Source organism: Copadichromis virginalis, linkage group LG12 (assembly GCF_057382275.1).
Source record: "Copadichromis virginalis isolate Kocher_CV1m ecotype Utaka linkage group LG12, C_Virginalis_male_GT1.1, whole genome shotgun sequence".
NCBI lineage: Eukaryota > Metazoa > Chordata > Actinopteri > Cichliformes > Cichlidae > Copadichromis > Copadichromis virginalis.
Window position 1 is genome coordinate 28,645,930 of NC_140629.1, and position 26,449 is coordinate 28,672,378.

Sequence of the window (26,449 nt, forward strand, 5' to 3'; positions counted from 1 at the left end):
AGGAGTTGGATGGTAGAATAGACAGAGGAACAGAGGGAGCGAGAGAGAAGGGATAGAGTGATGCTTGACACGCCCCAGAGGGATTACAGTGCACTCCTATGGGGCTGTTGAGACAAAGAAGACTAGCTGAGATAGAGGAATGTTGGAGTTGGGGGGCTTTGAGTTAGTGTTAGAGGATTCTCCAGTTAAGTGCAGTGTTATTGCTGACTGCTCACAGTGCCAATCTGTCTGTTTATCTGTTGTATCTGTATCACCCTTTTCTTTATCTCTCTTTATCTCCCGCTCTGTTTGTGACCTCATGTTCCCAAGTCCAGCATTATCTCTGTCCTCCCTGACCTCACAGTTTGTCTCTCTGCCACATCCTAATCTTCCCCTTTCTTTCATTAAATAAGCTAAATCTCATTTTACGATGCCCAACTTTTCTCTACTCTGTCTTTAAACTACCATATAGTTAAGGGCGATATACCCTAGATCAGCTTTGCTAATGTTCCTCATTTATCTTATGCTGGCCCTTTAGTTCATTCCATGAAATGAAACAAAGAGTTTTAGCTGCTCCGAGTCTGCTCCTTAAACCAACTTTTTCTGCTTGCCTACCCCTTGCAAACAGGAGAGTTAAAGAGCAGGTAATTTCTTGCGATCACAGTCAGAACTGTGCTTGATAAGACCTGATTACAGATATCCACTCTCTTTGGCACCATGTGGATCCAAGACCCAATGAAACTGTGAAATTTATTTGAAATTGTGCCTGTATTTTTTGAGCATTTGAGCACCATTTTAACAGCATCTACTGAAAAGCACAATAAATCAGCTGAAAAAGAAAATACAAAGTAATCAGTTTTTGTCTTCTTTTCCTCCTCTAGGTGCAGCATAGATGGAGTAGAAGATAAGCGCATCGTAGGTATACAGATAGACAGCAAGAGTCACGCTCTGTGGGTCGCCTTCACCTCCTGTGTGGTTAAAGTGCCGCTCTCTCGGTGTGAAAGGCACGGGCGGTGCAAGAAGTAAGTTTGCTACTCTATTAAATCATCATTCCTACTCAAGTGGTTGAGCTATGTGCATTCCTTCTGAAAGAAGAAAACAGTATGTGCAGAATGGGCCTAATGGTGTGTGCAATTCTTCTCCAGGTCCTGTATAGCCTCCAGAGACCCATATTGTGGTTGGGTCCCAGAAGGAGCCTGCAGACAGGTGGTTGGCAACACTAAGTAAGTAATAAAGACAATCGAAGTCAAAGGAGCTGCATGCTTTGGGTATTTGGCTTAGAGCTGGGCGATAGAACGATAACGATATGTATCGCGATATAACTTTTACTCGATAGAGAAATTAAGCTATCGCGATAGACCTCGCAGCTCTTGTCCTCTTAAAAAAAAAAAAAAAAAAAAAAAGTCAGCCGATCCAAATTCAGTAGCGCAGAGCCGAACCAATCACAGCCGCAGCGTCACGTCGCGTGACTTGTTACGTACAGCACAAGTGCCAAGCCGCACGTGTGTTTGTTTGGGAAGCAGCCAGCGGGTAATGGAGCCAGCCCGTAATGGAGGAAATGAGTGTGCCAACTAGAAAAATCAACCGAGCGTGACCGAAGAGAAAACAGATGATGGTTCCAACGCCGGAGAGATTGTCGAACGGAAGAGCCATAGAAGTTCCGTAGTGTGAAGGTATTTCGGCTATTTCAAGTCTGACAAAAACAGAGTAGCGTGCACTGTAAATTGTGCCGAAAGCAAGTCTGGAAATACAATAAACTGGTGCATGCGTCACACTGTGCGCCACGTTATTGTTTCGGTGAAATGAATTTCTACAATACTGTTAATTCTACTCTCTGCAGTGTTTAAATGCTTACATATACACACAGTTACTGTCCGTCCACACATACGACTCTGTTCTGCTTCTATGCCGCAGCTTTGTTTACTTTTTCCCACCGAGGCTTCTAGACTTCTGATTGGCCAACATTTCTGCACGGTTAGGAATCTAGCGCCACCTGCTGCTTTGGCATGTTCATAGCAGCGTTTTCCTTCATTTCTGCTTTTATGTGTGGACGGGATTATTTTTTAAAACGAAAACGGAAAATCTCCGTTTTCAAAAATACCCGTGTACGTGTGGACGTAGCCTCAGTCTCTGACTGGAAGCGCTAATTCGTCATTCGGCTTTTGTCAGACTAAAGTAACTGTTAAAACTGTTTGAAAAGCTCAGCTATACAACAAGGAGAGATTGAGAATTTCCTTTTAGTTCTCAGTTTATTTGATATTGACAAAAGTTAGTCAGTTTTGTCTGTTCTTCTGTAAAACAAACTAAGATTTATTTTTAGAATTAATACTTTGTTTCTAAGTGGAATTGACAATTTAGTCTGTTTCATTTGTTCTCTTTTGAAACTTAAACGCTTTAGCGGCTGCCTTTTGTGTAGTTTGCAATATTTGCCTTTATTTATCTGAAAAAGTCTCATGTTCCTTAAGTACATCTACCCTGTTGAACTTATTATGGGAAATAAATATTTAAATAAAAACAAGCTGCTGATTATTTCACATTTTACTTGTGAGCAACGGCACATTTAAATCTTACAAATATAGTTATTTGGCTTATATCGTGATAGATATCGTTATCGCCTGAAATGAAAAAAAACATATCGCCCAGCTCTAATTTTGGCTCCATGAAAATGTATTAAATTGCATTCAATAACTTAGTTGTATACGTTAGTAAGCTGGTTAATATGCTCTGTGGAAATTTAGCACTTTTTTGTTAGCTTTCTGCTGCTCTTCCTTTACCTCCAACTGGAGTTGAGGCTCATGGGTATTGTAGTATTTAGATGCACGTACTATGCCCACAACATCATCTCATAATACATTTATCTCTAACAGTGTATTTTTTCATTTAAACTGTTACTGTGGACTGCTTTGGAATTGGCTGAATCGAACTAGTAAAACAGCATTTCGCCTTTTTGTCATACCTGGTGCCAGTCCCTCTCCCTGCTTGTCATATCTGTGATCTTTCTAATTTTATGGTTTGTAACTGCAATTTCCTTCAGCTGAAGGGGCTATTGGAAGGATGAATGGAAGGAAAGTGTTGTTTGCAGCGGGCTCGGGGTTTGGTACGCAGCGCTCGGGAAAGCTGGATGGTCGCAGTAACTATAATTTGTGGCTGTAGTCATGACACAGAACCACTTTATGCTTTCTGAACAAACAGCATATGGAGTTTTGTGGTGGGAAAAAACATTTTGCAGATGAAGTCATAACAAAAGGCGCGGTGCTCCACTGGCTATTTGACGATGAATGAATTTGATCCCCCTGCTGCAAAATGATTGGTCTGGCATGCCAATACACCAAAGGCACACGTTCCCGCTTGCACACACAAAACTTAGGGGAAAAACCCCCACACACTCACACACGCAAGCACACTGCCCATCCTATTATTACTCTGCAAAGCCAAAGCAGTGGACTGTTCTGATTGAGTTAGGAGGGCAGATGACCTCGCTCCTTTACTGTACAATATTTTTAAGTGAGAGAGGGACGGGATTAGATCTGATAGGAACTGCAGGTCTGTGGTGAGCCATTCAAAACATTTGCCAGGCTGGACAGAAGGATGGATAAAATAAGGGAGGGGAGAGTCGGTGACATTTTGTTGTTTGCTTACACAAATGGATCCCTGCAGAGAAGACAATTTCATTCTGCTTTTCTTACTTTCCGTTCTCCTCATTAAAATTAAAAAACAAAACCCTGCTTTCTTGACTGCCTACCTAATCAGCTACGCGTTACTTGCGTATATCCATCCATGTCTGTGTTTCTATTTTTACCCGTCTTTCTTTTTCTATCTTTCCTCTGACATATTCTTTCTCTCTTGTAACCCTCCCCTCCTTTCTTCTTCCATCTGGCCCTGATGCTAGTGTGCCAGCTTTCCCATGTGAAGTTATGCCTCTTATACCCGCTGCCTATAAACAGCTTGCACTCTGGTTTCCTGCAATATGGCCCCTAGTTGCCCAGTGTTCATACATTTAATTGCATATGATCCTGGATGGTACTAATTTTGTAAACAAAAAACCCAGTTATGTTGTTATGAGCATCGACCATTGTCTAAAACACTGCAGTGAGTTTTCTCTGGATTAAACTGAGTGAATGTGCTCTTGTGAGCCCCCTGATCCTTTGTAAATCAAAGCCATGAATCAAAATGAATGGGTGACGTTGAGGGAACATTATGCTTACTCTCTTTACACTGTACACCCAGTATATGAAATCCCTGGCCGCCCATTCACTTCTGATATGAATAATTAATGCTATTATGCCTGACCTGCATTTTCGGCAAGCAGTTCTCTGTGCAACCACATATCTCACATAATAATCACGCCCGATGCGAGGTAATATAAAATGGAGGGCTTGGCTGCCTCCAGTTATGTACAATGTTGCTTGAATCTGATTTAAATATGCATTATGTAGTTTCGGTGGGATCTTAACCCCAAGCTGAACCATCTGTAATGTCACATTTGAACAGACTGCACTTCTGTTGCTATAATGCAGCCGCCATGGGACGTGAACCCGTTAACTAAAGGTTCGCACTTTGGTTCATTCACTTTTATATGTGCCAAGAAAAGCCCAGACACTGCATCTGTATTGCATGTCTGCTCATTACTAATTCGCCCTCCTTGGTGCTATTATAAGTCTGAATTGGAAACCATGACGCACCTGTGTTTTGCAGGCCAAATAATATTTTGTGATAGGGTGGGACGAGGTAATGATGTTGTTGAGGAAAATCCAGCAGATTCCTAGAGTGCCTGGACTGTATTTGTGCTTAGACAGGTTCAAATGTGCAACTCTGCATCCGCTTTGTGATTATGACTGTGGATGATAAGCAAATCTGATAAGCTGATTAACTGTACCCCCAGATATGAAGAGAGGATACTGCTATTGTGTAGTGGTTGTTGTTGTTGTTCTGCTTGAAACTGAAGGTGGAAATTAGCAATCAAATCTGTAAAATTAACCCTCTCCTTTCAAATTAAGGGTCTGTTAAACTGGGGGGAAAAAAAAAAGAATAGTAAATTAATTTGTGACTATATTTCAAAACATATGATCTGAGTATCAAATAACAGGGCTCCAACTGTCCGTTCTTCCTAAATGTGCTGCTTTTTTCACATATTTTCGACTCGGATCAGGCCACAAAGGTTGGCTGATGCTGTTTTAGAAAATAATTCTTTATTCTGTAATTGCGACCAGCGGAGGGTGAAGAAGGTGGGAGGCGGGTGGACAAGCAGGAGGAGGTGGAGCAGCAGCAGAGGATGGGTGGGGAGTGGGGGTAGGCTAAGGAGGACTGTGAAGAGCTGTCATGCGTGATCGTGATCCTGCTTGACGGTTGGTCCGCTCTGTTTCACAGATCTTCTTACTGTCTGCTCGGTGGTCTTTCGGGGAGAAAACAGGTCTTGGTGCAGATTGCATCAGAAAATCACATCTCTAAACTCTCTCCCTCTGTGTCATATGATGGCCCTCAAGCACGGTTACCCCTCACTGCTCTGGTCTTGGCCCATGTGATTGTAACTACACACTCATCTCCTCTAAAGCGAGTTGAGTCACACACTGCATTCTGTAATAGAAGACAAGACTGTGCAAAGTGAAGTTCTGGTGAAAGCAGTAAATTGGGAAATACACCCTTATGCTTTCTTTCTAAGAGTACGGTGAGATTAAAACTTCTGTCGCAGCTATATGATGATTATGAAGCTGGAGCAAGCTTATCTTAACCGGAAGTGCTGTTTCCAAAATAGCATGCTTTCACGTTAATAATAAAGCTCACTTTATATTTCAAATATATTCCATATCAATTGATATTAAGTCTTTCATCAAACAACATATATGCTGGTAATGACTGAGCAATAGGCTATTTCTCCATGTTTTTCCACATATGTTATTGCACTAAGTTGGGTTAGCTAGCTTCACATTCACCTTCTAGATGAAGAAATCAGTCACATCTAGCTCCCAGCAAGGAAGCAATTAGGGATACAAATTGTTGAACAGTTTTTTTAAGCTTTAGAGCATGAGATAATAGTTTTCATTGCAATCGCATAAAAGAAAATCTGTTTTTATCAACACTACTGGCAATACGTCTTGTGCCAGCTATGGATTTACTAACCTGCTTGCATTCTTCATAGCCACTGATTTTAGGTCTCCGGGGCACCTGCTAGGTGTTCTTTGATTCTGATCCAGCAAAGGGCTTTCTGCAGCTCACACTGTGTGTTAGCATAGAATATGCTGCGATTGGTGGTGTTTTTTGTAGTTGCTTTCCTATAGCTTTGTTACTTTGTTAGGTGTGGCGAGCCTGCATGGCCTGGCCTGTTTTCCACTGCTGACCATGATGTCTCTGTTCCCTGCAGATCAGCCTTTGAGCAGGACGTGGAGCATGGCAACACAGATGGCCTGGGTGACTGCCAAAGTAAGCAGGCCCTCTTCACTCTTATCTTTCCTCCTTCACTCTGTACCCCCACCAGCACCACCAACACAACCACCCCCACCACCATTCCTCTCTTCTTTGTTAACTCCATCTCCCTCTTCTCTCGGCTCTCCGTGTGCTTCTTTGCTGCCGTTACCTTTTTCCCATCCGCCTGTTCCACCCTCACAATCCTCTCTTTCACCCACTTCCATCCATCTGTCCTTTCGGCCCTCAGCCTCCTCTGTTGTTTTCCCGCTGCTTTTTGGTCCCCCCGGTCAATAGAGCGCTGTGTCCTATTGCCGAAAGACTGAGGTTCCTTCTTGCAAATCACTTCGAAAACACAACACAAACATTCAGAGAAACACAGGGAAGGGATTTCGCTTGTGAGCAGTCACAGGGTTCATTTTGAAACACAAAACAAGAAGGGGCTCTCAACCGAGTCAGGCCAAAAAGTCTCGAAAAGGCCTCTTTTACTCTACAACAGTGAATGGCGCATATACAGAGACAGTATTTCTTATCTTTTCATGTCCAAAATAACAGCTTGGTTTCTCCAACGGGAAACCTTGTTGATATTCTAGTGAGCAGCTCAGTTTGTGAAAGAAACTTCAAAACAATTTGATATTAAATCATTCATTTTGGTTCATCTCATCTCAATTTCAACTGTTTACTGAGAGTAAATAAAGGCTATGCATTTTCCCTCTGGTTTCATTAGTATGTTTAGTCAAGGGAACCCATAGTGTTGGACTTTCATTAGCTTTAGAAGCTATATAGATCACCACTGATTAAGGCTGGGAGAATATCGAGCAGCCAGTCGATTTTAAATTACTTTAAAAGTCATGGCTTTTGATCATGTTAAAGCATAAGCTCCCTTTACTGCAAGCAATAACAGGTTTCTCCCTCGTTTCTTTTCTTTTTCTTCCAGATACATTTGTGGCCCTGAATGGTAAGTACCCAACATGTCCTGCACAGGCAATCCAATAAAAGACAGGAGCTGCATTTCATCTCCTTTTAGTCTTTAACTTCAGCCACACCTTTTCGTCTAGTCAGTCAATCATCCCCTCTCAAGGAAATGAAAACTCCTCCCACATGTATAAAGAAGGGTTATTAATGACTCAAGGTTTTAACTGAATTGATTTCACTCCTTCTTTTTGATAGACGTCCCTTCCAGTTACGAAGGTAATGAAACATTAAAGTACACTCGGTCACTTTCATTGCTCATATTATTTCTCCCCGTGCTCCTCGCAGTGTTTAGAATAAAGGTCGCAGTGATAGAAATCAGAATTAAAGGTCTTTAATGCTGATTGTGATTCTATTAGTTCTCTTTTCCCCCTCCTTGTTCCCAGTGCCCAGTCGCCTTATCCCCATGTGCAACAGCATCGATTATCCCTGACCTTTGCTTTGCTAATTGGATAGATCTAGTTGTTAGTGGTTAAAGGCCTTGGTGGTAAAGAAATACTTCAGCATGCACATTAAACAGGATATGTGCTGACAGAGAGAGAGAGAGCGAGAAATAAAACCGGCCTGTTTCGAGTCTGGAAATATGTTCCCGCTAACTGCACAGACTCTTTGCACAGTTTGAGATGCTTAATTCAAAAGGGCTAATGTAAACATGCACAGACATACATGCACACTGTTCTACGGCTGGCTTCCTTTCCTAGCAGATATGTTTACTCTCTTAATCCCACAACACAATATTACGATTACACTTCACTGCCGCCGATTGATACCATTTTCCTCACTGAAGTCTCTTTAAGGAATGATAAACAGATGTGATTAGCCTGCAGTAAAGTCCCTTTTATCCATATCACCCACACCTACGCGCACATCCACCTTATTTTTATCTAATCGGAGGAGGCATTAGTTTTGTTTTTAGTGAATCTCTTTCTCTCTCACACACATACCTCGCAGCTGCCAGATCAAAACAGCCAGATCCATACAGAATGACAAGAATAGATATTTTGAAGCCGTACCAGAAAGCCCAGCACTTTCTCTCGCTAACCCTCCTGTGGCTGTACCCCCACTGTGAATCTCCCTCCTTTTGGAAATCCAGGGTCATGGAAAAAGCATCTGTGTTGGTGTACACCCCTGTAGCGCTGAATATGCTCCCACAGGCTGGGCTGTGTGTTTTCAGGCACACACTTAAACACACCTAGTTTACAACACCCTCCCCCCAAACAAAGTCTCAGCCCTTCCATCTGTCTGTCAGTGGTTGATATGGATTTGAAGATAAATAAATGCCCTTTCTCTATTCTCCTCTCTCCTACTCCAGACTAGACTTCCTTGCCTCTCTTTTAATCTGTAGAGAGAGAGATGTGCATCCGTCGGCAGTTTAGGCCCCTTTTTTTCTCCCCTGATCCGTGGAGGAGCTCTGAGGCTCCGAGCTCTCTCTATGTGTGTCATCTGCCTAAATTGCACTTCCCCTGGCGGTGGGGGAATGAATTATAAAATAGGCCTGTCACACTAATCTCTCAGCCTTGGGCCAATAGTTAAATAAATCATTTTAATGATTGCCACGCCACACAGAAGAGGAGGAGGCTCTGGGTGGTGTTGTGTAGGTGCCTGTTGTGCGTACTCTACCAGCAGCATCAACCTTAGCCTTTTGAAATGCCTCCCCACCTTCAAACACACGCCTAAACACATATTGAAAAGGAACACACATGCGCATGCACACACACACGCACATTGCTGTCACCTCCTTCACGCAGATAGCGTGTCAAAATGGTAACTGGGGGCTGAGCTCCACAAGAGGCTGTTGATAAAAGTGTTGTCACTCTGCATCTAGGGATGATCAAAAAACAAAAAACACGCGGCTCATTACATTAAACACAATGTATAGCTTCTTCAGAATTGTGTAGGGTGGCTTAACTGTAAGCATGTGGGATGGTAATGTGATTAGCATGGTTCAAAAATAAACTCTTCAGCAAAGCTTATGTACAGATTTTGCCTATGAAACAAAATGAGAAAACGTAAGACTGACAGAGACAGGCAAGCACAGACTGTATGAGTTATATGCAAAGCTGGACACAGAAGAGGGGGGTATGATCCATCCTCCACAAACGAAAGAGTACTGTGTTGCAGTAGCACTGCATTTATTTCCTCTGAGATACAGCTGGTGTATTTTGTTCAGTGTTAATGGGTACATTTACATGGAGCCTGATATTCTGCTTATAATCAGTTTAAAAGCCCAAATAGAATAAAAGTGCTCCACAAAAATCACCTCAGTTAAAATAAACGGTGGGATTCAATGAGTTTCCGAGGGGTATAAGAAGCATCTGATCAGTAGGAAAACTGTACCAGGTAAACAGTTTATCAGATACTTTCAGGCTGCATTTTATTCTGAGCGTGCCCTCTGTGTTGACTCAGATGCACGGGGACATACGCAACATTGGTTTCCAAAGATGGCAGCTTTCCAAGCCAGACTTCTCGTCTGCAGATGGTTTGGTTTTAATACAAACTCAAAGATAATTAAAGAATTAAGAGCAATGCAAAAACAGCAGCTTCTCCACCGCGCAGAGGATAGACATGTGTTTGTTTCAGAAACTGATAAAACACCTGCCAAAGAGTTTGACATTTTTATGCATGCCACACTTTTTCAGTTAAGTGTATGTAAACACTATGTCATAACGATATTATATCCTATCTAAGCAGTGAAGACAAGATGAAAATAATTAGCATTCTGTGCAGTTACTTAACGTATTGTCTGAAAAAACCCTAATTATTAAATTGCATGTTTTTCTTTTGCACACTATTACATTCAGTAACTAAAAGCAGTGAATCTTAACGGTCTGGAACTAGAGCTGCAAAATATTTAGGATTTTGGCTTGAAAATGATTTAAAAAATGGTTGCAGAATGAATATTAATTTTCTTTCGGCTTCTGTTTAATACAGACTGCAATTTTGAGTTGGAGAAGACATCGGTGCACATCGAAATGAATTAAACATTGCTGCAGAGATGATTGGAAAGCCAGATTTAAAGTTAGCTTGAGAAAAGGAGCAGGATGAACATGAGCAGAGTTAGAACCACTTTAGCTGGAGAAAAGTTACAGGCAGACTTCTTGACAGGAGCGATGGAAAAGAAATTTTGTCTCTTGTCCTTCATATCAAAGGCAGGCACCCTACGGTGATTGTAGAGAAATACAATTGTACTCTTTTCAACTGTGACGGGCCCAACAGTGTCAGTCAGAACAGGAGGTGGGAGAATGATAAAGATATAGAGACTCTGAGAATGACAAACGAATAGAAACACACACACATTCACTAATGAGTTGCCTAGGGTCACACTTTGTTGCCTTACACAGCCCAGCAAGTGTGTGTTAGTGTGTGTGTGTGTGTGTGTGTGTGTGTAAGCACCCCTGCTGTGCTTTCATGCACTGAATCTGTTCCCTGACTGCCACGAGAGTCAGTTAACCTGTGTTGTGTCCGGCAGGCCACCATCACCACCGTCACCACCACACCCTCTCCCTTCCCACCTCGGCCCTGCCTGAGGCCGCGGATGGCCCCCTGGGCCGGGGCCGCATGGTGGAGCGGAAGGACCCCCCCATGAGTTCAGACAAAGGGGAGGACCCCTACATGGCCGTACCCTCTCAGACTCAGCCAGAAGCCAATGGTAAGCCTTGGAACGTCACAATAGCAGTCAGTTTGGTCCATTGTCACCTGTGGCAAGGGAGAGGGAAGGGAGGGATAAAGGGGAAGGGAAGGGTTTGCGTAATTGAGATTTACGGCCGCCTAGCTGCTTCCAGCTGACGAAGTGTAGAGATGGCGGATCGCTTTCTCTCTAGGGGACAAATCGCTTCACACTGTGCACATAAACCCCCCACTGAAACATATGCGCACACATTTACATTTGTAGGTACATGCACATAGACATTCGGTGGTCATAAGGTAGCATATAGGCTATGTACACACCAACCTTCATGCACACACCACTCTGTAGGATGGATTTATTGTCCGTGGATTGTAATGCCCCACAGGAGATGTAATATCCAGACCATTACACTCTGAAAAGGAAGATGGCGATGTATTTATTTCCTCGGGAAGATGGCCCAGTCCCCAGCTCTGTCATGCTTTGCGACACGATGACATGACATTGAACGCCCTTTTCTCCTGTGTTAACAACCTGCCTAATGCTGTACCGCCTCAAGGACGGCTCACTGGATAAATGAGTCAGAGTGAAAAGGGAGGAAGGGGAGGAGACGAAAGGGACAACCCACATCGTAGATGGAAAGAAAAAAAGGTCACTGCGGTGCTGCCAATCCAGCCTGCTCTTTACTGTCACAGACAAAGCTTAGAAGCCATTACAGCAACATGCAACATGTTTCTGCTAGTTTGTGCGGTCCATGCTAACACAGGCATTACCCCGAAACATTAATTGAAATGACATTAATATTTTCATTCTGACTGTGGCCTGAAAGATGCAGTAGCATACTCTCTACAAACATACTAAATGTAAAGAAAGACAGAAAGATCAGCTAACGAGCTGAGTCTAAAATGTCTCCTTACTGAAGTCAGTGTTTAAAAAAAACATGCATGCCTCTTTCAGTTACCCAGGGCATAAATGCAGTTTCAACCTAAGAAAGAACATACAGAATACTTTCTCATTCACAGGCTTGGAAGAGACTTTGAAGATGCTGAAGTGTTGACAAGTGAGATTGACGGGTTGATTTTACCTGCGCTGAATAAATACATTTCAAAAGAGTTTAAAAATACATGACGGTATGACTCAAATGCAGTGTCTTCACAAGAGAACCATAAACTGGGGCTAGCTAAAGTCACTAGTGCACATTTTAAATGTCTCTTGTCTATGGGATAAAGTGAGGAGGCACAGCAGTGATTGAAGCACGTCAGCTGGAAGCAGTTAAGCACCACTTGGTAGATCCAAGCACAATGGTGGCAGAGACTTCAGACAGCATGCCTACAACCAGCATCACAACATGCTGTCGCTCCCCTTGTTGCCTTTGCCTGAGCAGGTGTAACCCGACGAGGAATGGCAAGAAATGCTGAGAATCAAACGTAACGAGAGCCAAAGCTGTCTTACGGTAATAGCTTTTTCCAAGAATAACATTCTGATTTCGGGAGATTTGTGGGTAACTCCGTGCTCAGGTAACTGCAAGACGACTTCATATTTCAATACAATGCTTCCTGCTGTTGTTGTTTTTTTCTTTCTGTATGGTCATTTTTATTATTATTCTTATTATTATCATTTTATGAGACACTTTTGCAGCTTGTGTCACTATTTATCTGTGCAATTTTAGCTCTACAGTCTTTTCTTTTCCCTTCGTTATGAAAGTCGGCTCTGATGATATTTTCTTTCTTATTTTACTGATTTGCGTGGTTTCTTGCGAGCAGTTCTTGATATTTTGCATGGCTTGATCTCACACTACGTCTTTTTTTGCTATTTATATATTTGCCTTTCTTCCTGTGTTGATTGCTTTGATGGTATTAAGCACAGTTTTGCCTCCATACAGCTTAATGCTTTCAGCATGGCAAATTGAGCACCACAATCAAGAGTACTCATTTCCCGCTCCACCCATCCTTCCTCCTGTTCCTTCCTGTCTCCCTCAGTATGATTGGCTTCAGGTGTCAACTGTACTGTGAAAACTTAGCAAACTGCATGTATGAGAGTGAAAACCCAAACATGAATAAGCTATATTAGAAAAAGAAAGCAAAGAAGTCATTTTATCGGCATTTTAATTGCAAAGCAACACATCCACGCAGCCTATTTTGCAGAAGAAATCGGGGATAAACATTTAACCGATCAATCTCAAGTTTATGCTTGAGTGAAAATGTATTAGCTCATATCCAAAGTCTTTTGCGAGCTTATTTGTGATTTAAAACAAATTACAATTACGTCCCTAACTTTTTCATTTGCAGTTGAGACATTGTGGAATCTTATCTGCTAATGAATATTACAGTGCTGCCAATATGTATTAGTCCAGCACCACCAGAGTAATTAGAAATGCTGCAAAGTGATGAGTATTTGCACGCGAATGATATTCAGCACCCAACAGCATCACTATCTGCCATTCCAGTGGGGCCATCACAGTAGTCAGGTGGCTGCTTGTGTTTCACAGTACATTTGAGCTCAGGGTCTGTTTGTGTGTCTGGGCATCATCTGTTATATTTTCTTCTACTTCTGTCATTCCACCATACACTCGTCGTCTGTCCTCCCGTCGCTCATCCAAACCCCAAAACCACCACCAGCTCTGCCTTTTCCACCATCTGCTGCCATTGTGATCAGTCTCCCTTCCACAGGACCTCTCATCTGACTGGGATGGCATGTTCCAAGGCTATACCTTACCTTAGCGCAAATTAATTCCTGAACCAATTTATGGAGAAACCTTCCTCAAATGTCCCCCCACCCTCTCTTCCTCCACCATCTCTGTATCTCTTCCTCTTCAGTTTCTCCCCTTGCAGTCTGCCTCTTCTCCAACTGTAGTCATATCTCTTCCCCCGTCTGCAGGAATGAATCCTTGCTCTGCTCCCCACTTTGCTCTCTCTCCTTTTTTTTTCTACCTGTCTCCCTTTCTCTGGCAGGCTCAGATCTACCCACCTCATTCCCTACTTACATCCACCCCTCCCCCTTTAAACCCGACCTGTAGCCACCGCTGTGTTGCTCCAATTTATGGGTTCATTACAGCAGCTATCCAAGGGAAAAGGAAAGTGGAGAGGTGGAAAGAAAGGGGGATGGAGCGAGACAAGAGGGGACGGAGACTTGGGAAATGAAGGGACTGAGGTACACATGATAAAGATTTATTAGACAGAACAGGGCAATAATGTAACATTGAACAAAGCGGTAAACAGACAGCAGGTGAATGAACTAGCTGAAAGATCTGAACAGAAAAGATGCAGGACAGGTGAATCAGAGAGGAAATAATATATTGTAGTTAAACAAAGTGAACAATATTGTTTCTCTCTATCCCTTTCAGTCTATATTTTATGCTTAGTTAGCTAACGCTAAAAGAGCTGAATGTGAAAAAAAGAATCAAACTGAACATCTGGTGAAACTGAAACAAATTGCTCTAAAAATACAGGATGTTGTCTGCAGTAATGTAGCATTTTCTGTGACTCAGGTTCTGAACAGTACGTGCTGATGCTTTTGAGAAGCAAAACATGAACAGCAAGCACTTATTACTTTTTACAGTTTAATATCACTTTTGCTGAATATTTAATTTTCAGTCATTAGTTTGCATATTTTTATGGTTAATTCAGTTAGGTTGCATTTAGACTTGAACACTGGTTTCATGTTAAAGTCTAGCTGGGCCACAACAAGAGTCTGGTAGTGATTAATCATGTTGAAGGTCTTTATTAAAATAATAATTACATTAGCATTCCTGCAAACATGGGTATGGGAATTTCAGCCAAACTGATATCTTGTCATACTTCAAGACAGAAAACTGAATTCAGTTAAATTAACCTACAAATGCTTTTTACAGCATAATTATTTTTGTAAAACAATCAAACACCCAGATTATCAACAGAATAGATTTATTAATTACAATTAATAACAATAAAAGGTTTTCAAAATAATAATGCTTTTTTATAACAAATCTTATCCATGTTTCTTAACAGTCTTTTTTATTTTGTTTGTTTTGTTTTTTTATTAACTATTAATCCTGTGACTCCATAGTGTACTGGTTAACACATTGACGTAACACATAAAAGATCCCAGATTTTAGACCAGTAGAAACTAAATCCCGAGGATGGCTGCATATGCATATGGTGTGTAAACCATAAGACAAATAAGGGGGCAGCCAAAAGAAGCTTACTTATGAATATGTTATGTAGTCTAACTTCCTAATGATGTTCTTCATATTTTAATAAGGCAATTATTATTTCCTTATTACCAATTAACTAATGTGTGGAGCTTGAAGTTATGTGTTATCCCTTCAAGAAACTACGACTTGAGTGTAAAGTATAGCATATAGACATTTCTACACAAGCTTTAATGCCTGAGTATTACACATAATCCAGGCAACAAGTGCAATTCTTACTATAGACTAACTAAGTATTAAAAAGTGTTAAGAGACTAAATGCAAGTATTAGAGGCCATAATTATCTGAAGAAATGTTTTGCTCTGTCGTGTAGTACCATTAAGTATTGGTTTACCACACTGATTCAGAAGAGGAAACAGGACGAAGAAAACTTCTTTTTGGATTTAATGTGTTTCTTGTACAGCATTAAATTTTTTTTAAATTTTTTTTATTTTTAATGTTACAAAACAACAACTGTACTTTTCTAGCGTATGCTTTTCCCTCAGTGTCAGGTTTTCACATTAATAGCTGTTGTCATCTGACAGCTGCTCTGCAAGGGTTATTTTCAGCTGCAGGCAGCTCTCTGACACCTGTGTGCCAAGGTGAGGCTGCTATGATAGAAGGAGAGTATGACCCTGCTCAGACAGGATTGCAGCACAATTCTTTCTATGACAGAAAGTCTTGAATTTGACTTCATCTCAGTTGCTGGAAAGCAGTTGACTGAACATCTCACCGTAGTTACTGGGGATGCCCTGTCAATCTTAAATGTTAACTTTACTTTCACCAGGAAAAATGTTCAATTATGCAGCAGAGAAAATAGCACGTTTGTGTACAGTCAAACAATTGTTCCAAACATTACTGTATTTCACTGCATTTTATTAATTTTAATGATGCATAAGGATGGCTTTAACCATTGATTTGTCTTTATATTAGCTTTACAATTCATTCAAAAACAACTAGTGCTAAATAGATGAAGAGGGCATAATCATAATCTCGAATGTGACCAGTAATGATTGCCTTTTACCATGTAGCTGCGTTTCTTTTGCAACCTGTGAGAAACAAAAAAAGATAAAAGATTATTTCCTTGGTTGTGTGATTATTATGGGTATGGCTCTTGTTTCAGAATGCCCTCTTTTGTAGGTGAGCCAAGAGGTTTTGAGGTAACAGAGGCTTAGACTTAGTTTACCACAAACTCTGCTCACTGTCAGATAATGCACTTGGCTCCTGAAGTTTTTAAGGAGCCTATGAGGTTTAGCAGATTTGGAAATTTAATGTTAGTAGTTTCATATGTCCTTGCAGTTGAATGATAGGATTAAGGTTAATCCTGTAAAGTAGGATGATAGGATTTAAGTTAAAAGTTTATGGAGTGGCCCTTTAGGGCAGGCTGAATGTCTCTGTGTGTGGCAAAGACTAAAAAAAATTTAATTAAATGTTCCCACAACCCATGTTCCTGTCATTCCAACACCTTCGCAATTAAGTAGTGGATTTCGGTTCAGTGTTTCTTACTGGTCAAAGATTGGGCTGGATCTTTGTGAAGCAGATGAATTATTCGCAGCTCATTGTGAATCATAATAGAAACAGCGAACTGGATGCGTTCCCAGCATTACGCACTTCCCGGACTGACGTCAAGCCATAAGCCATAATTTCCTCCACTGATTAGCTTATTGTTCTCTCAAACTGCTTTTGTTTAAAACACACATTCGCTGCTTACTTTTCCACTTTTATGTTTTGGTTACGCTTTTTAATAAGTCCCCCTAACCGTTGACGGTTCGTACAAGAGCTTTGCTTTGTCTCTCGCCCATGTGAGACTGAATCTCATATCACTGCGGCTCATCCCTTTGTGCTCTTGAAGCTTGTCTAACCCACATTCAGCTGTCATTATTATACTTTGAACTGGATTTAAACAGTTATGTTCACGTTGTCCATGAGTGAGCCCTCATCAAGTAGATACAAGCCGAGGCTTTGTTCTCTTGTTGAGCACTAAAACATTTCTAAACAATTACCAATGGCTGCCTTTATGGATTCAATGAAATGCAATGCGTATTAGCACACACATAGCACTCCAGTGATACACAGAAGTCATTTTCTGCAGCCCACATGGTGAAATACACTTCGGTGGGTCACCGGCTGTATTACGGTGACTCATCGAGATTGAATATTAATTGAAAGAACTCAAGATTATAGACACGAATGCACACATAATTTAAAAGTCTACACTGTTTAAATAGTGACAAGCTGTTTTAACAGTTGCACTCTAATGTGAGGGACCTTTTTGCGTTCAGTATATCAGCATGTAAAAATCTATCACCCAGTAATCCGAACGGGAGCGCTGTCAAGTCGAGGCATCAAATAGCTGATGAAAAATGGGATGTTTAATTTATGCTGATATCTTGTGACTATTAAATATTACAGTTTGTATGCAGGGAGTTGGATAGGTTAGTACATCAATGTTAATACCTCAGGTGCTGAATAACATAATTAGGGGTTTAATTATATCTTAACTCGCTCATCAGTATGCATTGCTCCGACTCAGGATTGTCTGATGAATGCTTTAATATTGAATAACACCATTAATGCAAGTGGCTCTTAACCCAAACATACACAAGACTTAATGGGATAATTTGCTAACAGGGAATTTAAATAGAAGTTAATGAATTGTTGTCACCATCCAAATACCAGTGTCCTTTTTAAAAGATGACAACAAACTGGTTCCTAATGAAAAAATAGGGCGTTTTTCGAGCTCCCGCGTCAGAGTAAATAAATGCACACCACTTAACATTATCTGCTTTTTCATCCTTCCTTCTGTCTGTAGTCGGTAAGGTCCACTGTTTCATCTTTCAGCGAGTGAAGCATAGTAAGTAGCAGTTAAGTCCAATTAAGATTTTTATCATTTTGCAGACAATGTCTTTATGCAGTCGCTCGCAGTCAGAGGTTAGTGCCCTCTCTGTAACCCCTCTGTGATTTTTAACTACCTTTGAAGTTTTCTTTGCAACAACACAAAGACAAGCTCTGTGGGCTTAAGTCAGTTGGTGCGTCTCAAAAGATTAAAAGAGTGGAAGAGCATCTGTGTGTGTCAGACAGATAGAGCATTCACAAGTTCCAGTCACAATAGATTACAATGTTTCTGATTTATAAGTAAGTGTTGCCGACCCGGCCTGTTTTGACAGCAAGACATATCTGAGTATCTGAGATATGTGTTTAATATCTGAATGTTGAGGCTCGAGGCGGTGTGAAATTCAAATCAATTCATCCGCTGAGAGAAGTGTTGAACTGCAGGATGCCTTATGATGCATTCTGGGGGCGAGGCAAGAGCGAAACCAGAAGATTATAAGTCACTGTATAGTCAGAACCTCAACAAGATGAGACTAAAGCGGAAAATCTGTGAGTTTTAGCAACACTTTGATACTTTTCAAGGTCAAGTAGTGGAAGTTTTAGAAAGTTTACAAAGATCGCAAATGATCAGAAATGAGCGGCATAGCCATCTTGATTCAAAACCCTGAGGTCCTGTGATTCAACTGAGACGGCCTTGGTGTCCTCTGTGGCAACTTTCATCCTCTTTGATGTTAAGATGAGAAACAATTCCTCACTTGAAAGATGGAAGTCTTCAAAGTTTAGCTTTTTTTTTTTTTCTTTGTGTTTTACCCGAGGCCTTGGGCTAAGTACCTTCTGGAAATGTCTGCGTGTGCAGGAGAAGTGAGTGATGGAGGAAGGAGAGGAGAAAAAGAATAAAAGCTTCAAAAGAAAAAAAAAAAGGAGCCTTACAGGGCAGGTTAAATAGGGTTTTAACTTTAGCTCACACACCCACAAGAGAAGTCAAAGATCCAGCTCCACAGTTCACCTCCTTCACCAGAATGGACAACCACTTGGCTCTGCCGCCCTCCGGCTTTGTTATTCAATATGAAGTCCAAACGCTCAATCACAGAAAGTTAGCCTTTAGCAGTAATAAATTCACTGTCATGAAAATTCATAACAGTTTTGATTTCCTCTTTTCAGCTTCAATGTCAGCTCCACAGACAGAGACATATGAAAGTATTTACTTTTAACAAGGATTATGGAAAAACGAGAGATTTGCCAATGTATTTGTTTATGCTTGCACTTTTATTTTCCTACATAACTGTTCTTTGGAGATTTCCAGGTCTCCTGATCTCAAGTGAAACTGAATTCCTTTTACATCCCTTCCGTGTGCGCTGAAATATTTAGCCCAGCAACTCTCAAAGAGCAGCCAGCCCCCACCGCCGCTGTTGTTTCTGCTAAAGGGTGATAACTTAGAAAGATCACAAGGTTGTAATTACAGCCTTCCCGGTCTCCACTGAATTGAACACTTACCATATGGAGGCTGAACGGTGTGAAAGAAAAAGAAAGTCAAAAAAGTGATTCATTGTTTCTGCAAAGGAGAGAAGTGGCAGAAAGTGTGAATGAAAGATCTAAGTGAGGACAGTGGAAAGTCAAAGTTAAAGATAGCAGCGCAGAAAAGTATCTCTCTCGTTCTCAGATGTTACAGGATGAGATGGGAAGCAGATGTTTCATCAGACAGGCCGGCCATTTGATCACGCAAGTTCGCAGCGTAACACTCGTCAAACGTGGATGCTGCGCTGCAGATAACGCTCATCACTTCTCACACTATCCACACGGCTGAGCGTGTCCTCGATAAGGAAAGGTTTTGGCCGGGAAAGATGCTTTTTTTAAACCTTTTGTTTAACTTTTAGTGAGTTATGGCTGTGCTGCATGTTGTCAGCACTCTATTAAGGAGAAAAGTGAAGTTTTGTTTTTACAATAAATGAGGAATGATCTGGGTAAATGTAAGTGTCCTTTCTTATCCAGGTTGAGCTTCAAAGTCCAGACAGAGACTAAAGAGTGCTTAACTCCGGCTAGGAAAAAGGGGCTTTAACTCATGTTGTTGGGCTAATGAAGTATGACTGCAGCGAGTGAGATTATGGATGTTAGTTTAAGACAGTGTGGATTTCAGATCCATGAGAAAAGATTACCATGCTTTCTCTGTGTCTGTGTTATGTCTCACTGAGGAAATGCAGAAAGAAGATACTCTCCAAGTACATCCTCAGTGACACCGCTGAGCTGAAAAGCCAAACATGATTAACCAGCTCCTTCAGGATTTCGGAGAATTATTGGAACTAATGTTTGTTCTGTGGAAACTGCTTTTGAAAAATTACAGGGCAAATTGAAAAATTTGCAAGGAAGACGAAGAAAGTGTCGCGTGAAGACTGCAAACTGTAAAAGGACGAAATTACTTGTTGCTTGTTGACAACTGTTGTTCAGCTTGCCTGTGAGCAAATGTTTATATTCATGCAGCCACTGTATATTTCATTATCTGCAATAATACCTGAGGCAGTCAGCAAAAACTGAATTTCAAAATATCAGAAAAAAAAGATTAACAAGACAGAGTCTGAAGTTGGCAGCAGAAATATTTTATTAATGCACTTCAGTAAGAGCAATCTCAAAGAAGTGAAACAAAAGGAACAAAAAACACATTTTCATCCAATTTTTCCACCTGTAGCTGGATTAGTACTAAATGAAAATGTCTGATTTGTAAAAGCTGTTGTACAAATCATATCACCCACCTACTGCTTATTTTAGAACACCGATTCATTGTAAACAAACCTCCTCTGTACAGGAAAGACTCACAGATATCATCTTAAATTACTTCACATACATTCCAGCTTGTTTTGGATTTTTTTCCCAGCATTTTGGGGTAAAGATTCCTCAGTGTTGAGGAATCTATACATGCCTTACACATGTGAAACTGAGTCACGTTGCGGAGACGAGCGATGCCCCTGCTGTAGCCCCTTTACACGATAGAGCCCACCTGCCTAATCCTCTATCTGTGGTAACTGACCTGTACGGGCCATAGGTCATGTGTGAAGGCATTATAAATCTCTCGGCTGTGGACCGGTGTGTTTAACCCAAAGAATAGTGTGCTGCATTAGATGTCTGCGTTCATCCACAGGCTGCAGGCTATCATCTTTGAGCATGCATGTGTGGGAGGTGCATGTGTCCACACTCGTGTGTGCGTGCGTGCAGTCTGTTGTTGACCCTGTTTTATTAAATACAACCTGCCGCTCCCGCTGACCCACCGCTAAAATGCTCCATAGCATCCTTTATTGAATTATCTTTTATTTGGCGTTATCACGGTGTGTTTTTGCCAGTCTTTGAAAGTGGCGCTTTCATAAGACACTGATGACACAGCTCATTGGATTTAGCGCCTAATCAGAGGCTTTTTAATGTATTCGCTGTGATTCATGAGATTGGATCCAAGCTTTATGAAAAGTCTTCCATTTGCATCTATGAGAAGAAAGGGCTCGGGTATTTCAGGTTCCTTTATCGGAGCTCATATCTTTTTTCATTTCAGCAGAAGGTTTTATCTGGGATTTAAAATGTGAATCATAATCACCCCTCCAAAACACATTTTCACTCTGAGATTGGATTTTGGGGGAAACACTGAATCTTGATACTTGAAGCTACAATTTTGAATAGATGTTTCCTATGATGGAATAAATCCTTCTGCATTTGCATGTTTTTCGTGAAATTATTTAAACCGTTAATCTTTTTGCCCAGAAGATATCTTAATTATTGTAACTGTTTTTTATGTTTTGCTTCATCTTTTAAGAAGAATCTTTTCCAGCATCTCTTTTATTTTCTTTGAAACAATTGGCTTCAAAGCATCTCTTTTTAGTCTGCCTGTCTGAATGTCATCTCTGTGTCTCTCTGCAGGCGTGATCCGTGAGAGCTACCAGAAGGGTCGTGACCAGCTGGTTCCTGTAACCCTCTTGGCCATCGCCGTTATCCTAGCATTTGCCATGGGCGCCATCTTTTCTGGCATCATTGTCTACTGCGTCTGTGACCATCGTCGTCGAGACATGGACCTGACGGGCCGTAAAGAAAAGGACACCCACCACCTCCACTCCCGCCGGGGATCCATGAACAGCGTAACCAAGCTGACGGGTCTGTTTGAGACGCAGGCCAAAGAAGGTCGCCCCGAGGCAATTCTCACACCTTTGATGCACAATGGAAGACTGACGCCAAATGGGAAGATGCTCATAAAAGCAGACCAACACCACCTGGACCTTGCGGCTCTGCCAACGCCTGAATCCACCCCCATGCAGCCGCGTCGTAAGCCCAGCCGGGGAAGCCGTGAGTGGGAGAGAAACCAGAACCTCATCAACGCGTGCACCAAGGACATGCCACCAATGGGGTCGCCTGTTATCTCTACCGACCTGCCGCTGAGGGCCTCACCGGGGCACATCCCTAGCGTTGTAGTCCTACCTTTGCAGCAGCATCAGCACCAGCTTCAGCCTCATCTGCAACAGCACCAGCAGTCCTACCAACATGAGTATGTGGAGCAGCCCCATCACAGTGATATGAGCATGGGCCACGGTGTACTGGATGACCAGGGGGCCACCCTGGAGTACAAGACAAGCAAGAGCCCGTGCCACAACCTCAACATGGCTGATCCAGATGTGGTGCTGCCACCTCGTGTGCCCCAGCGGGAGGCCTCTCTCACCATCCCACCTGCTGTCCCACAGATGGGCAAACGCCTGGAGGTCCACTCGTCAGTCTACGGGCTTCGGAAAGGATCAGCATCTGGTGCTTGTGGATCCTCCGCCCTCAAGAAACACAACACCAACTCCTCTAACTCCTCCCATTTGGCGAGACATCACAGCTTCAACCGTGTTGAGACTCCACCACCTGCACCTCAGAGGGTGGACTCCATACAAATGACAGCACAGGGCATATCTCTGTCAAGGCAGCCTGGAATGAGCTCCTACGGATCACTGCCTCGAACGGGCGTCAAATATCTCAAGCCTGATGTCCCCCCCAAACCCTCTGTAGTCTCGCTCTCCACAAAAGTCAAGTCCAGTGACTCTGGCACATAGTTGGGTTGTTAGCCTGTCGGTCCAATGTGAACAGACAGTAGTGAAAGGCGTTTTCTGGCAGAGAGAAAAAACAGGGAATACTGTACAACTTGCATCTCCTTTTTGTGTTTTTGTTTGTTTTTTGGTGTACAGTACAGTGGAAATGCAACACAGTTTTTTTTCTTAAAGAAAACACTTTCTTTTTATATAAATATGTAAATATTATACCATGGTTGTTGTCGGTTGTGGCAGTCATCGAGCTCATGCTCTGGCTGGCACACAGCTCCTCTGTAAACACACATGGGAACATGTGCTACTGAAAAAGAAGATGATGCTTGTCCTGAATATTTCATCCATTGGCACCCTGTAGCATTCAAGACAGTGGCTCTCTTGTTTGTGGTGTCTTTGTTTACTGAGACTTGATTCGATACTTCGTCATGCTGGTAAAAGCACATACGAAAACGTCACAAGGGGGTTGGAGAATAATTGTTGTACAATACCTTGAGGACAGGAGGATCTGAGCAAACAAGCACTCAGAGAGAACGAGTTCGGACTGAAAGGACAGACAGCTGCCTGAGTTCTGGCGGAAACTGTGAAAAGCCTCTCAGTGTTACAGCAATCAAGTCCTGCCTGGGCATGACTGAAAGCCTGGGCCAGAAGAATCTTCTACTGTACTGGTGACTGAATAACACATGACTGTTAATACTAATAGCTTGTTGTATTTATTTTTATTAAGTGCTTTTGAAAAACAAACAGACTGACTTTCTAGGCTTGGAGAGAAAGAGGACAAAGAAGAGATCTTTTAATATTAATTAATCAAGAGTGAGGAAGAAAATATTTAAAGTCATTAAACTGGAGCCAGTAGAACTTTCTTAATGACTAAAGTTCAACTAGGTCTTACTGTGTGCTCAGTGGGACCTGCAGCTTGAGAATATACGTGACCTCTGTGACGACGAGGAGATATTTATTTAAACTGTGCCAGACCAGGACTTTTACTTTTACGGACCAGAATCTCCTTTGTTTTAGACCAATCATTTAAAAAAAGAAAAGAAATCCTGAACCTCACCCTTTCACTCCTGCAATCAGCACTGTGGTTTTGTGTGAGTCCCAAACATTTGTCCTGATTGGTTGCTGGCTTACTGGTGCCATCACAGCTCACTGTTGCATGTTGCAAATATAAGAGAAGCAGCTGCAGCAACCGCACGGGGGGATCTGCATACAAAAGGAAGCTGTAAGTGAGGCTGCAAGCAAACGAGCGGTGCCTCCATCTTGGAACGTATCGTCTTTTCTAGCGGCGTCACGCGGAAGAGCGGGCGAAAAAAAGGAAATTATAGGAACATCTGTCTTGCCTGCTTCTTTTTCCACATGTAAATTTGTGCCTTACACCCTGAAGTAGTGACAATGTTTTCTTTAATAGCTGTTAACTCTGTCTCCTTGTTGTATTTTTTTATTTTCTTTTTTTTTCTTATGTCATGATATTTCCCTTGTTTGATAAAAATGCAATTAAAGAATGTAGGTGTTATTGTTGTAATTCTGGTCCCTAGACAAAACACACTTACAGACCAGAGGGAAGAGAGGAAGGAGCAATTCCTTTCTTCATTCACACACTCTCGCTCTCTCTCTCTCTCTGGCACACACACATAAACACATGCACACATACACACACTCATCTTTGTGATTCATTTCTGATTGTGCCATTAATGCGCTTAAAACGACCCTTTATGTTGTGCTGGCAGTGTCGATAAAGACTTTGTGAGTGTTTTTCATTTCCTGTTTTATACAAAGTCCTGGTATTTGTTTTTACTTGTTTTTGGTGTTCGTTTGGAGTGATGGTTAATTGGTTAACGGAACAATTAACATTTGTTGCTTAAGGAGGCCAACGTAGGTGTATCTTCCCTTGGTGCACTGCGATAGCACCATAGCAAGCGTACAGTACGAGATACACGTGAACACCCAGCGTACTAACACGAGTCGAGGCTTCTTGCGCGCATTGAAACGTTCACTTGTTAGACGGTTGCATAAACAGGCTGGTTCCTGTGGAAAAGAAAAAAAAAGATGACATTTTGAAACAACACTATTAAAAACTGTACATTATTTAACCCCCTTTTTGTAAGCGAACACAGTTTGGGAAGTTTAGAGATTTTTTATTTTATTTTGCCTCACTAACTCTCATTATCAAAGCCTTATGAATGGCTGAGAGTTTAACTAATCAGATGATTTCACTTCCTTTTTACTTGAGGGTTTTTATGGATCACCCCACACTGAAACACTTAAGTCATTGGAGCACTCCCTTAGTGTTGTATGTGTAGATAGGTTAAAGTTTTCTCGATATCAATATTCTTTCTGGAGGAAAGCCAAGAGTGTCTCAGTCCACAGCTCGAATAAGACTGACATGCAGGATCTGGGACCTGACTAATGTGTACATAGATGCTCGAAGGGAATGGTTGCACATGACGAGGTCATGGGCAATGGATTAGTTCAAAATATGAACCGAGAGGAACGCGTCCCATCTAAAACATGGTCCGGGATAAAGCTGCAACAGCTATAGCATCGATTAACTTGAAGCGAGGACCTTCAAAGTTCAGATAAGCATAGACGTGTGTTCACTCCAGACTTTCATAAAACTACTTTGCTTTAAATTAGTGTCTGAACACCTTACTTACACCCTCCGGTGCACTGAGTGCATGAACCAGCAACATTCCCACGCCTGGAGTAAGGCTTATCCTCAGCTGAGTATTTCTGGTTTTGAAATGCTCAGTTGCGTTGTCTCCCACCTGGATGAATTGTCATGTCCACACTGAATGTGAACAAGAGAACCTGTCTAGGTTTGAAGGTTAAATGTCCACATCCTGTGTAGACAAGTGCTTTTGGCTGTGGGTGCATTTATGATTCAGCAACATCAAGTGTTTTGATATTAGAGAAAAGTTGAGCGTTTTAAAGGCTGAAGGCTGCTGTGGACAGTGAGGTTCTTTGGTGTGTGCCTTTTTGTCTTTCACCCTTGTTATAATACACTGCTGTTAGATGCAAATCTACTCTCTTCTCAACTTCTCAAACTTTTGAACTTTGTAAGCTTGTAAGATATCGTGACGTCACAAAGTTTTTTGCCCTACTCTCTCCACTTCCTTAACATCTGATTCACAGCTTAATGTATGTTGTAAAGAAAAAAAAGAACTCTTTAATTTAATGCAAAATGTAATAAAAAAAAAAAAAGAAAATAAAATTCTTGTCATGAAGACTGTGATATGTCCTTGACTCTTTCCACTTGTTTCCTAGCCTGAGGTTATCTTTATTCTGGGAACATCTTTAGTTGCTGGATTTTGTGCAACACTGTCTGGGGAAAACCAAGCCTTGGTTTTGCCCAGGATTTAAACGTTCTTTTGATAGAAGATCCCTTTTAAGAAAATATTGTACTTTTATGACCTGAAGTACACTATTCTA

General features: G+C 41.7%; 1 protein-coding gene across 2 annotated transcripts in view; it reads left to right on the forward strand.

Annotated features, from left to right (window-relative positions):
- The window catches only part of sema6a (sema domain, transmembrane domain (TM), and cytoplasmic domain, (semaphorin) 6A), a 103,664-nt gene extending 77,420 nt beyond the window's left edge, over positions 1-26,244 (forward strand). Inside the window, exons 14-19 of one of the 2 annotated variants that reach the window (XM_085475827.1) lie at positions 861-1,001; positions 1,125-1,202; positions 6,338-6,396; positions 7,316-7,336; positions 10,820-10,999; positions 21,870-26,244. In XM_085475827.1, the coding sequence (XP_085331953.1) occupies positions 861-1,001; positions 1,125-1,202; positions 6,338-6,396; positions 7,316-7,336; positions 10,820-10,999; positions 21,870-23,032 (1,642 nt within the window). In that variant the 3' untranslated portion in view covers positions 23,033-26,244. The remainder of the gene's footprint in view (positions 1-860; positions 1,002-1,124; positions 1,203-6,337; positions 6,397-7,315; positions 7,337-10,819; positions 11,000-21,869) is intronic. The other variant, XM_085475828.1, reaches the window with a different exon arrangement.
- Positions 26,245-26,449: the final 205 nt, after the last annotated feature.